The following is a 12,526-nucleotide window of genomic DNA, read 5'->3' as shown; positions in this document are numbered from 1 at the left end:
AATTATGAGAAATTTAGATATATTGAGTTTTTCAAATTTTGATGTTTTGGTTATATTTTGTTAGTCTTTCCCTGCTTTGTATTATTGCCAGAGTGTATATAAGGCTTTACAAAGTTTCTCAAGTTTCCAAGGAAATAGATTCAGAAAACTTTGAGGTACAAGGAAGAAAGTTGCAAGGAGAATACCTGATAGTCTATCTTCTTGCAGTTTCTGCAGACTGGCTTCAAGGTCCTTATGTTTATGCGTTATATGAACAGTATGGATTCTCGAAAGCTCAAATAGGATTTCTGTTTGTTGCTGGTATAACTTTTCTACTTTTCTTTGGTTTATGTTTGATCTTTCTTTAGGTTTTGGTAGTTCTGGGATCTTTGGAACCTTTGTTGGTTCTTCTGCAGATAGATTCGGTAGAAAGAGGCTTTGCCTTGTGTATGGGTTACTTTACTCTATTTCTTGTATAACCAAACACTTTCCTATTTTTACTATTCTTCTTCTTGGGAGATTATTGGGAGGCATTTCGACTTCCATTTTATTCTCTTCATTTGAGGTAACTTTGCCATGATCTGTTTCTAAATACGATTTGTGTATATTTTCTATAGTCTTGGTTAATTAGTGAACATAACAAGCGATTACTACCTGGTTGGTTGTTGAATGAAATATTCGCCAAGGCACAATTTGGAAATGGTTTGATGGCAATCTTAGCTGGACAAGTGGCTAATATTTTAGCATCCAATTTCGGAAAGGTTGCCCCATTTGATGCCAGTATACTAATTCTTTTTATCATGTCTTTAGTGATTTACATGAAATGGTATTTCGTTGAGTTGTTTGTCTGGAATCATTCTTATACCGTTGCTCGTTGACTAGGGACGAAAATTATGGAGATAATCATAAAGATAGCAAAGTTGGATTTCATTGTGCACTGCAATCTTTATTTGCGGAACAACGCATTTGGCTATTGGGTGTATTTCAAAGTTGTTTTGAAAGTGTCATGTATATTTTTGTGTTTATGTGGACTCCGGCTTTACAGTTGACTAGTAGCACAAATATTCCACATGGTGAGAATATAATATTGTTCTATCCTATCGGAGCTTTTTTATTTATCAACAACTATTTTTTGAGGTCTCGTATTTTCTTGTTTTATGGTTGCATTGATGCTTGGCAGTTGTACCTTTACAATATTAGAAGGAAATGTGGAAGTTGTTCAGCTACTAAGGTATTTAGTATTATTTCTGATAACAAAAGAAACATTGACTCCCGATTTGTATTTAGAATATGCTTTATTGTTACTGCAATAGTATTCTTAGTAACTATAAGTTCTTCAGTATTATGGATAGTCTTTTTCAGTTTTGTATTGTTTGAAACTATTTGTGGAGTTTTCTTTCCATCAATGGCTGTATTACGTGCAAGGTATGTATATTTTGACTATATATTAATTCCTTTTTTGTTGCTAATAGAAATTTTTTATTATTCTTCCAGAACCATTCCGAATGAATATAGAAGCACTATTATGAACTTGTACAGAGTTCCTCTTAACTTTATTGTGCTTGTTGTTTTATTAGCAGACTGGAGCGTTTCTACGACATTTGAAGTTTGTGTATTTCTTATGTTCATTGTCATCTTCACTCATCATTTGTTCACTTGTCAAAGAGAAGTGCTAACCTCTCGAGAAAAGACCATTTCAGAAGACGCATAATAGTATAATGAATGCTAAAAAGATAAAAAAGAGATTGTTGAGAAATCGCAAACTGCATTTTGTCCTATTTTGCATATATACTGGTCTCCTCAACCCATTTTCATTTATTTTTTGTATTACACAAACAATAACGACACTTGCTCATCATAATGTCATTAAAACAGAACATGAAGCCTATTGATCCAATACGTTTTGATATCGTTGACTTTTTAAGAGCCATTCATGGAGCAAATCAAGGTCTTCTTATCTGTTCTCTTACTTATGATATGCAGTTCCCTTGTGTATCTGAGTGGCACGATATATTTGTTCTACAAGTATTAACCTTGTCATTCTTTGTTCATCTACTTTGAGTTTCCAAACTACAATAGAATATTTTGTTGACTTACTGATGTGTAAATGTCAAGGATGATAAACTTATGAGTTTCCCTCTACGTTTCAGTGTTTCTGGTAGACCTAAAGAACCTCCAATAACAAAGTTTACTTTTCCTTTCTCAAAAGAATCATAGAGCAGTTTTTTAAACTCTATAGAGTTGATAACTGATCCACTGGAATCAAGACAATATAAACAACCCTTTTGCCTAGAGACTAACTGTGAAAGATGCTGATTATCACGAGTCGACAACAGATCTACTGTTATAAAAGGTCTCAAACGTAAAATATATTCCTCCATCGCCAATTGTAACCAACGTTCTTTTGTCTTTCCTGTTGATAGAATAGTAACGTGTAATAGTGAACATATACTTGTCTGTAGGTTACTTCTTACTCTATGTTGTTGTTGCAAGTGACTGGTGAACAACCAAGACTTGCGTATTTTATTATTATAACTTGACAAGAAATTGGCCACAAATGCCATGTTATTACTTTCAACTAGATTAACTCTTTGAAAACGTTGTTCAAGATATGTAAAGCCAATTGCACTTGTTCTTGAGTAATGACCAGAGGTGGTGCCAATCGTACAACTTGAGGACCAGCAGACAATACTAATAAGTTTTGTTCAAGTGCTCTATCAATGACTTGAGATGCTGTATAACCATCTTTAAGTTGTAATCCTATTAATAAACCCAATCCTCGTACTTGAGAAATACACTGTGGATATGATTGTTTCAACTTTTCCAAACCTATTTGTAACTCCATTCCTCTCTCTTTGGCATTTTCGATAAGTTGTTCTTCTTCAATAATGTGACAAACTGATAATGCCGCTACACAAGATAAAGGATTTCCTCCAAAAGTTGCTGCATGGTCTCCGGGTTCAAACAAGTCACAGTGAGATTGGCACAACATAGCTCCTATTGGAACTCCACCTGCAAGACCCTTTGCTGTAGTGAAAATATCTGGTTCAATACGATAATGCTCATATCCCCAAAGTCTTCCAGTTCTTCCCATTCCTACTTGAACTTCATCTAATATCATCAAAGCTCCTATCTGACTACAAACTTGTCGAACAGTTTGAAAGAACTTTTCATCTCCAGGCATAACTCCACCTTCTCCTTGAACAGCTTCTAACATTACCCCCACAATTCTTCGATCATCCGAAGACTTTATGTTATCAACCAATTCTAAGAAAGATGACGTATCGTTGTAATCCACATAAAGGAATCCCGGTAACAAAGGTAAAAAATGGGATTGATATTTAGGTTGAGCAGTTGCACTTAGAGAACCACAAGTCCTTCCATGGAATGACTTGTTTGCACTGATAATGATCGGTTCTTTACAATTCCAACGAACTTTACCATATTTTCTTGCCAGCTTAATAGCTGCTTCATTAGCTTCTGTTCCTGAATTACAAAAGAAAACTTTGTCAGCACAAGAGTGTTCCACCAACCACTTTGCCAATTCTACTTGCTGAGGAATATAATATAAGTTGGATACATGATGGACACTATTCATTTGCTGTTGGACGGCATCGATGAGTTTTGGATGACAGTGACCAACGCTACAAGTGGCAATACCTCCAACAAAATCCAACAACTTGCGTTCGTCCTGATCCCAAAGCCAAGCACCATTACCATGTGAGAAATATAAAGGCTGTCTATTATATGTTTTCACTACATACTTGTCAAAGTCACTCAAAACCTTATCCAACGCACTGTTCTCTTGGCTAGTTGCATCACTTGAGGTTGTGACCATCTCTTTAAGATAAATAGAAAATGTAGTGCAGTGTCTCGAAAGATGTATTCGCTTTCTCAATATTCTTTCCTTTTGATCATTCATTCCCTTTTTAGTCTTGGCTTTTCCAAAGAAAAGTTGTGGTGAGGATAAAAAAGCCATCATTCACGTTATTTCATATCAAATCGGATGGTCCACGTGAGGAATCGACATTTCTGTTTGCTCGATTTTGATTGGACAAACGAATATTCGATGACCCAATCAGACTCGTCGATCTGCCTATGTGTAGTCATTACACGACTCAAAACGAAAAGAGCCATATGGTCGATTCCAAAAATACAGACGAAAGAAACAGTTGTATATAAATACTCGACGCATGTTTGGATTGTTATGGAACGCTTATCTGTAGAGAAGTGTTCCTCTGGAGGCATTATGTCAGAACATGATAGTTGGGAGCTTCCTTTTTATAGTCCTTCTAGTATAGAAGAAGAAAAGTTTCCCTTGTTATACGAGCTGGTAGAACATAACTGGGAAGATATGAAGGAAATAGAAACTAAAGATAGAGTTTGGTCTGAAACTTCACAAGCAGAAAATTCGGGTCCGCAACGTACACAACCCAGGCATGAGGGAATCAAAAGGAGAAAACAGAATAAGGCTAACTTGCCATCGGATAGTACTGGTAGCTTTCATACAGTTTCGATATCTGAAACGAATGATTTGCATCGTTTCTCCTATGCTCGTTCAAATGTCACAAATGAAGCTATATATTCTGATACTTCCATCACCAGTGCTCCCGCAGTGTGCATGACTTCAAGAATTCAAGTTTCACAGGTAGACGAAATTTTAGAAACTGTTGGACAATCTCCTATTTTTAATTCATCAGCTGGAAAGTCAGAAGAAGAACTGAGAGAGCAAAGAAAGCAACATTTGAAGGCTCTAAAGAGTTTGACACCAGAGCAACGTACTCTCAGACGTATTTTGAGGAATCGCAAGTCTGCTGCGAATGCAAGGAAAAGACACATAGAACGCTTGCAACAACTTGAAAGGGAAAATGAAGAATTAAAGTGTAAAATTGGTCAGTTGGAAGAGAAACTACGAGAATATGAGAAAAGAGGTTGAGACCATTCCTTTTTTGTTGTCTATTTGTACATAAGCATTCTTGGTTATATCAAAATTAATCATATTCTAATAGAAAGGAATTTTCCTTCTTTTTTCTGTACAATAAATGTTGTTTATTATCAAATGTGAAACGCATTAATTTCTGGGAATTATCGTCGTTATACGGCGTGTGATCGTTTATGGGTTAGTTGAAAAGGAGCAATAGCATTTATCAAACTCATATCTATCCACTTTTCTTGATTAGGTATTACTCGAGACACGCTCCATAAGCGTCGCCTTACAGGAGGTAAAAAGGCAGTATGGAGAAAGAAGCGAAAGTATAACTTGGGACGACAACCTGCCAACACCAAGTTGGGTCCTAAAGCAGTACGTCCTGTTCGAGTGAGAGGAGGCAACTACAAGTTTCGAGCACTTCGTTTGGACACGGGTAACTTCTCTTGGGGATCTGAATCTACTAGCAGGAAGACGAGGATTGTAGCCGTCGTCTATAACGCGTCAAATAATGAACTTGTAAGGACCAATACACTAGTCAAAGGTTGCATCGTTCAGATCGATGCTACTCCGTTCCGACAATGGTATTCGCAACATTATGGTATAGAAATAGGAAAGAAGAAGAAGGTAATGCTGTCTTTTCTTTGTCTATTGATTTTCTATTCTTAACGCCATTCAGGATGATGCACAACAAGAAGAACAGTCACAGACAACTACAAAGGCTGTAGATAAGCAGAAAGTTTCAGCTGTTAGCCGACCAGTTGAAAAAGCATTGTTAGATCAGTTTTCAACAGGAAAGTTGTTGGCTAGAGTTACTTCGAGGCCTGGCCAATGTGGACGATGCGATGGATATATTTTGGAAGCAAAAGAACTAGAATTTTATCAACGCCAGATGCAACGTCGTAAGAAATCCGGCAAGCAATAAATATTTTTTTCATATGCTGACCACAATACTTTCCTGTTTATGAAGAAAATAAACCCATCAACTTTTTCAAGCTTGTCTGTAAGAAAAGCAAGCACAAGCCTAACGCAACAATAGATACAATACCACCTGCAAGTGAAGAGAAACCGACAAGTACCAAACGTATTACACCACTCAGTCTCTCAACGATATACATATCAGTTTGCGACCTAGGATGTGAGCCAACGTAACTGTAAACTTTCAAAGCAAACATATCGAGTGAAACTGCCAACAAACTAGCAATAACACTTGCAATCAAAATGTTCCACAGGGACACATCTTCCACTTTGTCCGTTTCCAACAGTTCTTTTCTTGGCTTTCCAGATTTCTCTTCAAGCCCAAGTCTTCTTCGTGTCTCTTCAATCTCCTTTTTCAACTGACTATTGATTGATTCTATTTCATCTTCTTGGAGCTGCTTCGGTGAATTATCTTCCTCTTCCCTGATACGAAACCGAGGTCTTGCTGGATCAACCGGTGATTGACAGCAAACCCACTGTTTTGGAAAGCAAGTCTTTATTCGAGTTTGGTGTCTTATCTGCCAAGAACGAAAACTTTTGGATAAACGAGCGCAAGTGGAAGAATTGAGAAGAGATATGTTCCATGCCGAAACAATACAGTTGTGACACAAGAATCCCATCAATGACATTGTCTTGCAAAACAATCTCCAACTTCGAACAAATATAGAAGAGTAATATATGTTTTCAAAATCAACTTGACTTTCTTTGAAAGATGATTAGTTGGATCCAGTTTTCTACAATCCAGTTGCCAATCTAAATTCATTGATTAGTCATAATTTCTCCACCCCTATAGAGGAGCTCGCGTAGTATAGTGGTAAGTACCCTCGTTTGTCGTGCGAGAGACCTGGGTTCGATTCCCAGCGCGAGCGGCAAATTCTCGTAGCTCCTTACTTTTTTTTCTACGTTTTTGGGCTACAGAATAATCAATGACATTATTTTTACTGTAACAACTAGGATGACTATTCCAAAAAGAGCGGCAGATTACAAAACACAAACTTACTGGAACTCTCGTTTTCAAACCGAAGATAGTTACGAGTGGATGTGGGTATATTGTTAAAAATGCTTTCCTCCTTCTTTACAAACTTGTTTTAGGGGATCTTTTGACGCTTTTGCTGCGGACCTCTGTTCGTTGCTAGAACCTGAGTTTTCAATATTGGTCTTGGGTTGTGGGAGTTCTAGTCTTTCCTACGATTTGTATCAGAGAGGTTATCACAAAGTTACTTCTATTGACTTTAGTGACGTAGCAATTGATAATATGAAACGGCGCTATGCCTCCGTTCCTTGCTTGAAGTGGGTACTTGGGGATGTTCGGGAGCTGCCACAGATTTTCGAGTGTGATCAGTTCGATGTAGTTGTTGATAAAGGTACTTTTGAGTCTTTGATTGCTGATGAAGGAGATCCCTGGAATCCAAGTGATACGACGAAAAAAGACGTGGACCTTATGTTGTCAGGAATTCAAAGAATTTTACGCCCGAAAGGCTTTTATTTCCATATTTCATTTATTCAGCCTTTCTTTAGGTCTAGATATTTGCGAAAATTGAAAGAGGAAAAAAACGAGAATCCATATGGCTTGGACTTGATATCTATTCATTCCATTCCAGTCGGGTTGGGCTATTATATGTACACGATGTCTAAAATGGATCGTCAATGTTGGACACAACCAAGCAACGCTTAGTCGTCCAAATATCAGCTCGCTATGTTTTCATGGGTTGATAACATTTGAAAACTTTTGCCCTTCCATTAGGAACGATAGAATATCTCATACTTGTCCATCAACGAATCAACCAACCCATTGTAGAATGCAGCAATCTCGTGGCAAAATGTCGGAAGAAAGCTCCTCCAGAGGATGTTCTAGTTGGTTATTCTAGAGATACAACGAACCAATTGTTGTTATTCAGCCATTTTTCTGCAAGTATAAGAAATATATGTTTTGTTACAAGAGACTGCCAAGGTTGCTATCCACTGAGAAGACAGTGCAGTCCCTAACATCCCCCACCTCCTATTTATTTTGCAAAAGTTGTTTTCTATAATTATAGAATATATTAAAAACTATCATGAAAATACTTTTGTTTACATTTGCTTTTCCTCTTCATAGAAGGAGTTTGTAATTGATCGTTTCTATGAGAGAATCTTATCCAAATTCCATCGACTGGCTCAAATGCGTTCTCCTCCCAGTGATCTGAATAACATCTGAGCTGCAATTGGGCAGTTTGGATATTCTTTTCCAAACGGTCTTCAAGTTGTGTATAAAGGAGAATGTTAAAGTCTTTGAATGAGGGGGCTGTTGAGTTTTATGTTTTTCAAGGGAGAAAAGTTTCGTTTGTTTTTGAGAAACCTTTGAGTTGTTTCAGTTTTACCACTTGTACCAAGTGGACTTGTCACTCTTGTCAAAGGCAACTTTGTCAACCAGTTGGCAAGGACAAGAACCTCGTAGCAACATCTTTCTTCGGTTTGAAGGGACTGAAAACAAGTAGATGCACTGTTCATAGTGTACGAGCAGATCGAAGAGAGTTAAGTGACGTTTCTGTTTACAATGTAAAAGCTTCCTTGGGAGAATCGGGGCTTTATACGAGTTCTAGTCCCACTGTAAGAAGAGTAGAACCTCCTTCTGTGTCAGATAGAAAAATAGTAAGACTGGTCTATGTTGTCTTGGAGTCACAATATCAATCGGCTATCACCGCTGCCGTCAAATCTATTCATGCGAGCGATAGAAATATCTCTTTTCAAGTTTCAGGTTATCTTTTGGAAGAGTTGAGGTCAGCAGAAAATTTGGAAATGTTTAAGAAAGATATAGCCTCTGCAAATATCTTTATTGGTTCTTTAATATTTGTTCAAGAGTTGGCTGAAAAGGTTGTTGAAGCGGTGCAGCCTTATAGAGATCAACTGGATGCTTGTATTGTTTTTCCTTCTATGCCAGAAGTGATGAGACTAAACAAATTGGGTTCTTTTTCACTATCTCGCTTAGGACAGAGCAAGTCAGCTATTGCCCAATTTATGAGAAAGAAACGTAAGGAGAGTGGTGCATCCTTTGAAGAAGGAATGTTGAAAATGTTGAGAACTCTTCCCAAAGTTCTTAAATATTTGCCTAGTGATAAGGCACAAGATGCACGTTCATTTATGTTGAGCTTTCAATATTGGCTTGGAGGTTCTCCAGAGAACATTGAAAATTTTCTTCTTATGATTGCTAGACAATATGTTTCTTCTACTAAGAATATATCCATTGGTGTTGTTCAGGATCCTGTTGTATATCCTGATATTGGTATATGGCATCCTGTAGCTCCAAAGATGTTTGAAGATGCCAGAGAATACTGGAATTGGTATAATAAGGAACATGCACCACTTGCAGGACTCAACAATTCTTCTCCCGTAATTGGTCTTCTTATGCAAAGAACTCACCTGATTACTGGAGATGATTGTCATTATGTTTCTATCTGTCAGGAACTGGAAGCACTTGGAGCAAAGATCATTCCCGTGTTTAGTGGAGGTTTAGACTTTGCTATACCTATAGAGAAGTATTTTTATGCATTGGATATGAATGGAAAATGTACTTCGAATCCTGTGGTGGATTCAGTAGTATCCCTAACAGGGTTTGCACTAGTTGGAGGACCTGCTCGACAAGACCATCGCAAGGCAGTTGAAGCGTTACAAAAGTTAAATAGGCCTTACTTGTGTTCGGTTCCTTTAGTTTTCCAAACGACAGAAGAATGGGAAGATAGTGATCTTGGCCTTCATCCTATTCAAGTAGCTTTGCAAATTTCCCTTCCTGAGTTGGATGGTGCAATAGAGCCTTTGATATATTCTGGAAGAGATGGACCTACTGGGCGTTCTATTCCTCTTTATGATCGTGTGAATATTCTTGCACAGCGAGCCTTGAAATGGGCTCGTCTTGGTAAAATTCCTACTTGTCAAAAGAAGTTGGCTATTACAGTGTTTTCTTTTCCACCTGACAAAGGAAATGTTGGTACTGCTGCTTATTTAGATGTATTTGGCAGTATTTATCGCGTATTGGAAGCCCTAAAAGAACAGGGCTATGATGTTGGACCTATTCCAGCTTCACCGGTAGAATTATTGAATGAAATAGTTCATGACAAGGAAGCTCAATTAACTTCTCCAGAATTGAATATAGCTTATCGAATGAGCGTAGATGAGTATCGACAACTTTGTGAATATTCTGAAGATTTGGAAGCCAATTGGGGAAAGCCTCCTGGTTATTTGAATTCCGATGGTCGTCATTTGTTGATTTTTGGCAAACACTATGGAAATGTGTTTGTTGGTGTTCAACCTTCTTTTGGCTATGAAGGAGATCCTATGAGACTTTTATTTTCTAAAAGTGCTAGTCCTCATCATGGTTTTGCTGCGTATTACACTTATTTAGAAAGAATATTTCAAGCTGATGCTGTATTACATTTCGGAACACATGGCTCTTTGGAGTTCATGCCTGGAAAACAAGTAGGAATGGCAGCTTCTTGTTATCCTGATCGTCTAATATATTCCATTCCTAATATTTATTATTATGCTGCGAATAATCCTTCAGAAGCTACTATCGCCAAAAGGAGATCATATGCTAGTTGTATCTCTTATCTCACTCCACCAGCAGAGAATGCAGGATTATACAAGGGATTGAAAGAATTGTCGGAATTGGTTTCTTCCTATCAAAGTTTGAAGAATTCATCTATGCGAGCAGCACAAATATGTAACAGTATTTTGGAGAAAGCAAAACAATGTAATTTTGAAAAGGACATTGCATTTACTAACGACTCAGATGCAAATAATCTGAGCACAGAACAACGAGATCAGTTGGTTGGAATAATATATCGTAGACTAATGGAAATTGAGTCTCGACTACTTCCTTGTGGTTTGCATACTATTGGAAGACCTCCTACTGCAGAAGAAGCTGTAGCTACTCTGGTCAATATTGCATGTATTGATAGACCCGAAGAAGAAAAAGAACCTATGAAGTCCATCCCAAGAATACTTGCCGAGTCCATCGATAGAAATATTGAAGAGATATATTCGAATGCAGACCGAGGTGTTTTAAATGATGTTGAGCTTCTTCAGACTATTACATTGGCTTGTCGAGAAACGGTACATAGCATAGTTAATCATGCCGTTAATGAAGAAGGAAGAGTTGAAAAGGTAGCCATTGGATTTCTCACAGATTGGTTTTCCAAGAAACAGTCTCCTTGGAAAAGTATACTTGAAAAGTATGGGTTTGGTTCCTATTCTGAAGAAGATATGAAACCCATAGTAAAATATTTGCAATTCTGTTTACAGCAGTTGGTATCTGATCAGGAACTTTCTTCTCTTGTTAAAGCATTAAATGGAGAATATGTTATTCCTGGTCCTGGAGGAGATCCTATTCGTAATCCCGATGTATTACCAACAGGAAAGAATATTCATGCTTTGGATCCACAAAGTATTCCAACCAATGCAGCCATAAAGACTGCAAAGATAGTTGTAGACCGTCTTTTGGAACGTTATCGTTTGGAAAGTGAAGATAAGGAAACTTATCCAGAAACTATTGCTATGGTATTATGGGGAACTGATAATATTAAGACATATGGAGAGTCTCTTGCTCAAGTTCTTTGGTTGGTAGGAGTACAACCTGAACCGGATCAGTTGGGAAGAATTAACAAACTGAGACTGGTATCTTTAGAAGAGTTGGGTCGACCAAGAATTGACGTTGTTGTGAATTGTTCTGGAGTTTTCCGTGACTTGTTTATCAATCAAATGTCTTTGCTTGATCGCGGTATTAAAATGGCAGCTGAAGCTGATGAACCTTTGGAGTCCAATTATATTCGAAAACATGCTTTGATGCAAGCAAAGGAATGGAATTGTTCCATTCGTGATGCTGCTAGTCGAATATTTTCCAATTCTTCTGGTTCTTATTCCAGTAATATTGGTATTGCTATAGAGAATGGTGGATGGGAAGATGAGAAACAACTTCACGATATGTATATTTCAAGAAAAAGTTTTGCATTCAATTCTGATCGTCCAGGAATCATGGAACAGAAAAAAGACTTGTTTGAGACGGTTTTAAAAAGTGCTTCCGTAACATTTCAAAATCTAGACTCATCCGAAATCTCTTTGACAGATGTAAGTCATTATTTTGATGCTGATCCTACCAAACTGGTGCAAAGTTTGAGAACGGACAAGAAGAAGCCAGTTTCTTACATTGCAGATACCACAACAGCCAATGCTCAGGTAAGGAGTCTAGATGAAATGGTTCGTTTGGATACAAGAACGAAACTTTTGAATCCAAAGTGGTATGAAGGAATGCTTTCTTCTGGCTATGAAGGAGCAAGAGAGCTAAGCAAGAGATTAAGGAATACAATGGGTTGGTCTGCTTCAGCTGGAGCTGTAGACAACTGGGTTTATGAAGAGGCAAACGATACATTTGTAAAAGATGAGAGTATGCGGAAGAGATTGATGAATATGAATCCCAATTCTTTTCGTCAAATGATAAGCACTTTATTGGAAGCAAATGGTAGACAATATTGGGAGACATCAGAAGAGAATATAGCAAGATTGAGAGAGCTTTATCAAGAAGTTGAAGATAGAATAGAAGGAATAGAGTAATTGAATCCTTGTGCAATGATATAATATAAAACAGCTTTTTCCATTGTGAAGATAATTTCCCCT

General features: G+C 37.5%; 8 protein-coding genes and 1 non-coding gene across 9 annotated transcripts; 6 read left to right on the top strand and 3 right to left on the bottom strand.

Moving 5' to 3' along the window:
* The first annotated feature begins 11 nt into the window (after positions 1-11).
* Gasu_12970 (MFS transporter) lies at positions 12-1,756 on the top strand. The gene is made up of 7 exons (XM_005708090.1): positions 12-300; positions 348-544; positions 597-805; positions 862-1,052; positions 1,117-1,210; positions 1,267-1,404; positions 1,474-1,756. The coding sequence occupies exons 1-7, from the start codon at positions 42-44 to the stop codon at positions 1,688-1,690; spliced, it is 1,305 nt and encodes a 434-aa protein (XP_005708147.1). The 5' UTR covers positions 12-41; the 3' UTR covers positions 1,691-1,756.
* A 22-nt stretch (positions 1,757-1,778) lies between these two features.
* On the bottom strand, positions 1,779-2,391 carry Gasu_12960 (uncharacterized protein). Its single transcript, XM_005708089.1, has 3 exons — positions 2,077-2,391; positions 1,950-2,012; positions 1,779-1,895 (listed from the first exon to the last, which is right to left on the bottom strand). The coding sequence occupies exons 1-3, from the start codon at positions 2,358-2,360 to the stop codon at positions 1,865-1,867; spliced, it is 378 nt and encodes a 125-aa protein (XP_005708146.1). The 5' UTR covers positions 2,361-2,391; the 3' UTR covers positions 1,779-1,864.
* Positions 2,392-2,420: 29 nt separating this feature from the next.
* On the bottom strand, positions 2,421-3,981 carry Gasu_12950 (acetylornithine aminotransferase). The gene has a single exon (XM_005708088.1). The coding sequence runs from the start codon at positions 3,959-3,961 to the stop codon at positions 2,558-2,560; it is 1,404 nt and encodes a 467-aa protein (XP_005708145.1). The 5' UTR covers positions 3,962-3,981; the 3' UTR covers positions 2,421-2,557.
* Positions 3,982-4,161: 180 nt separating this feature from the next.
* On the top strand, positions 4,162-5,037 carry Gasu_12940 (uncharacterized protein). The gene has a single exon (XM_005708087.1). The coding sequence runs from the start codon at positions 4,187-4,189 to the stop codon at positions 4,913-4,915; it is 729 nt and encodes a 242-aa protein (XP_005708144.1). The 5' UTR covers positions 4,162-4,186; the 3' UTR covers positions 4,916-5,037.
* A 4-nt stretch (positions 5,038-5,041) lies between these two features.
* Gasu_12930 (40S ribosomal protein S8) lies at positions 5,042-5,831 on the top strand. Its single transcript, XM_005708086.1, has 4 exons — positions 5,042-5,098; positions 5,160-5,533; positions 5,586-5,654; positions 5,701-5,831. The coding sequence occupies exons 1-4, from the start codon at positions 5,095-5,097 to the stop codon at positions 5,779-5,781; spliced, it is 528 nt and encodes a 175-aa protein (XP_005708143.1). The 5' UTR covers positions 5,042-5,094; the 3' UTR covers positions 5,782-5,831.
* Positions 5,832-5,840: 9 nt separating this feature from the next.
* Gasu_12920 (uncharacterized protein) lies at positions 5,841-6,531 on the bottom strand. The gene has a single exon (XM_005708085.1). The coding sequence runs from the start codon at positions 6,502-6,504 to the stop codon at positions 5,869-5,871; it is 636 nt and encodes a 211-aa protein (XP_005708142.1). The 5' UTR covers positions 6,505-6,531; the 3' UTR covers positions 5,841-5,868.
* A 150-nt stretch (positions 6,532-6,681) lies between these two features.
* Positions 6,682-6,753, top strand: Gasu_nc0011. Its single transcript has one exon. It is a non-coding gene; the product is annotated as a tRNA-Asp (tRNA).
* Positions 6,712-8,006, top strand: Gasu_12910 (uncharacterized protein). The gene is made up of 2 exons (XM_005708084.1): positions 6,712-6,925; positions 6,977-8,006. Exons 1-2 carry the CDS (start codon positions 6,840-6,842, stop codon positions 7,557-7,559), a joined length of 669 nt encoding a protein of 222 aa, XP_005708141.1. The 5' UTR covers positions 6,712-6,839; the 3' UTR covers positions 7,560-8,006.
* Positions 8,007-8,081: 75 nt separating this feature from the next.
* Positions 8,082-12,526, top strand: Gasu_12900 (magnesium chelatase subunit H). The gene has a single exon (XM_005708083.1). It carries the CDS (start codon positions 8,141-8,143, stop codon positions 12,461-12,463), a length of 4,323 nt encoding a protein of 1,440 aa, XP_005708140.1. The 5' UTR covers positions 8,082-8,140; the 3' UTR covers positions 12,464-12,526.

Source organism: Galdieria sulphuraria (assembly GCF_000341285.1).
Source record: "Galdieria sulphuraria unplaced genomic scaffold scaf_7, whole genome shotgun sequence".
NCBI lineage: Eukaryota > Rhodophyta > Bangiophyceae > Galdieriales > Galdieriaceae > Galdieria > Galdieria sulphuraria.
Note: the sequence above shows the minus strand (reverse complement) of the source record. Positions and strands in the feature narration are given on the sequence as shown.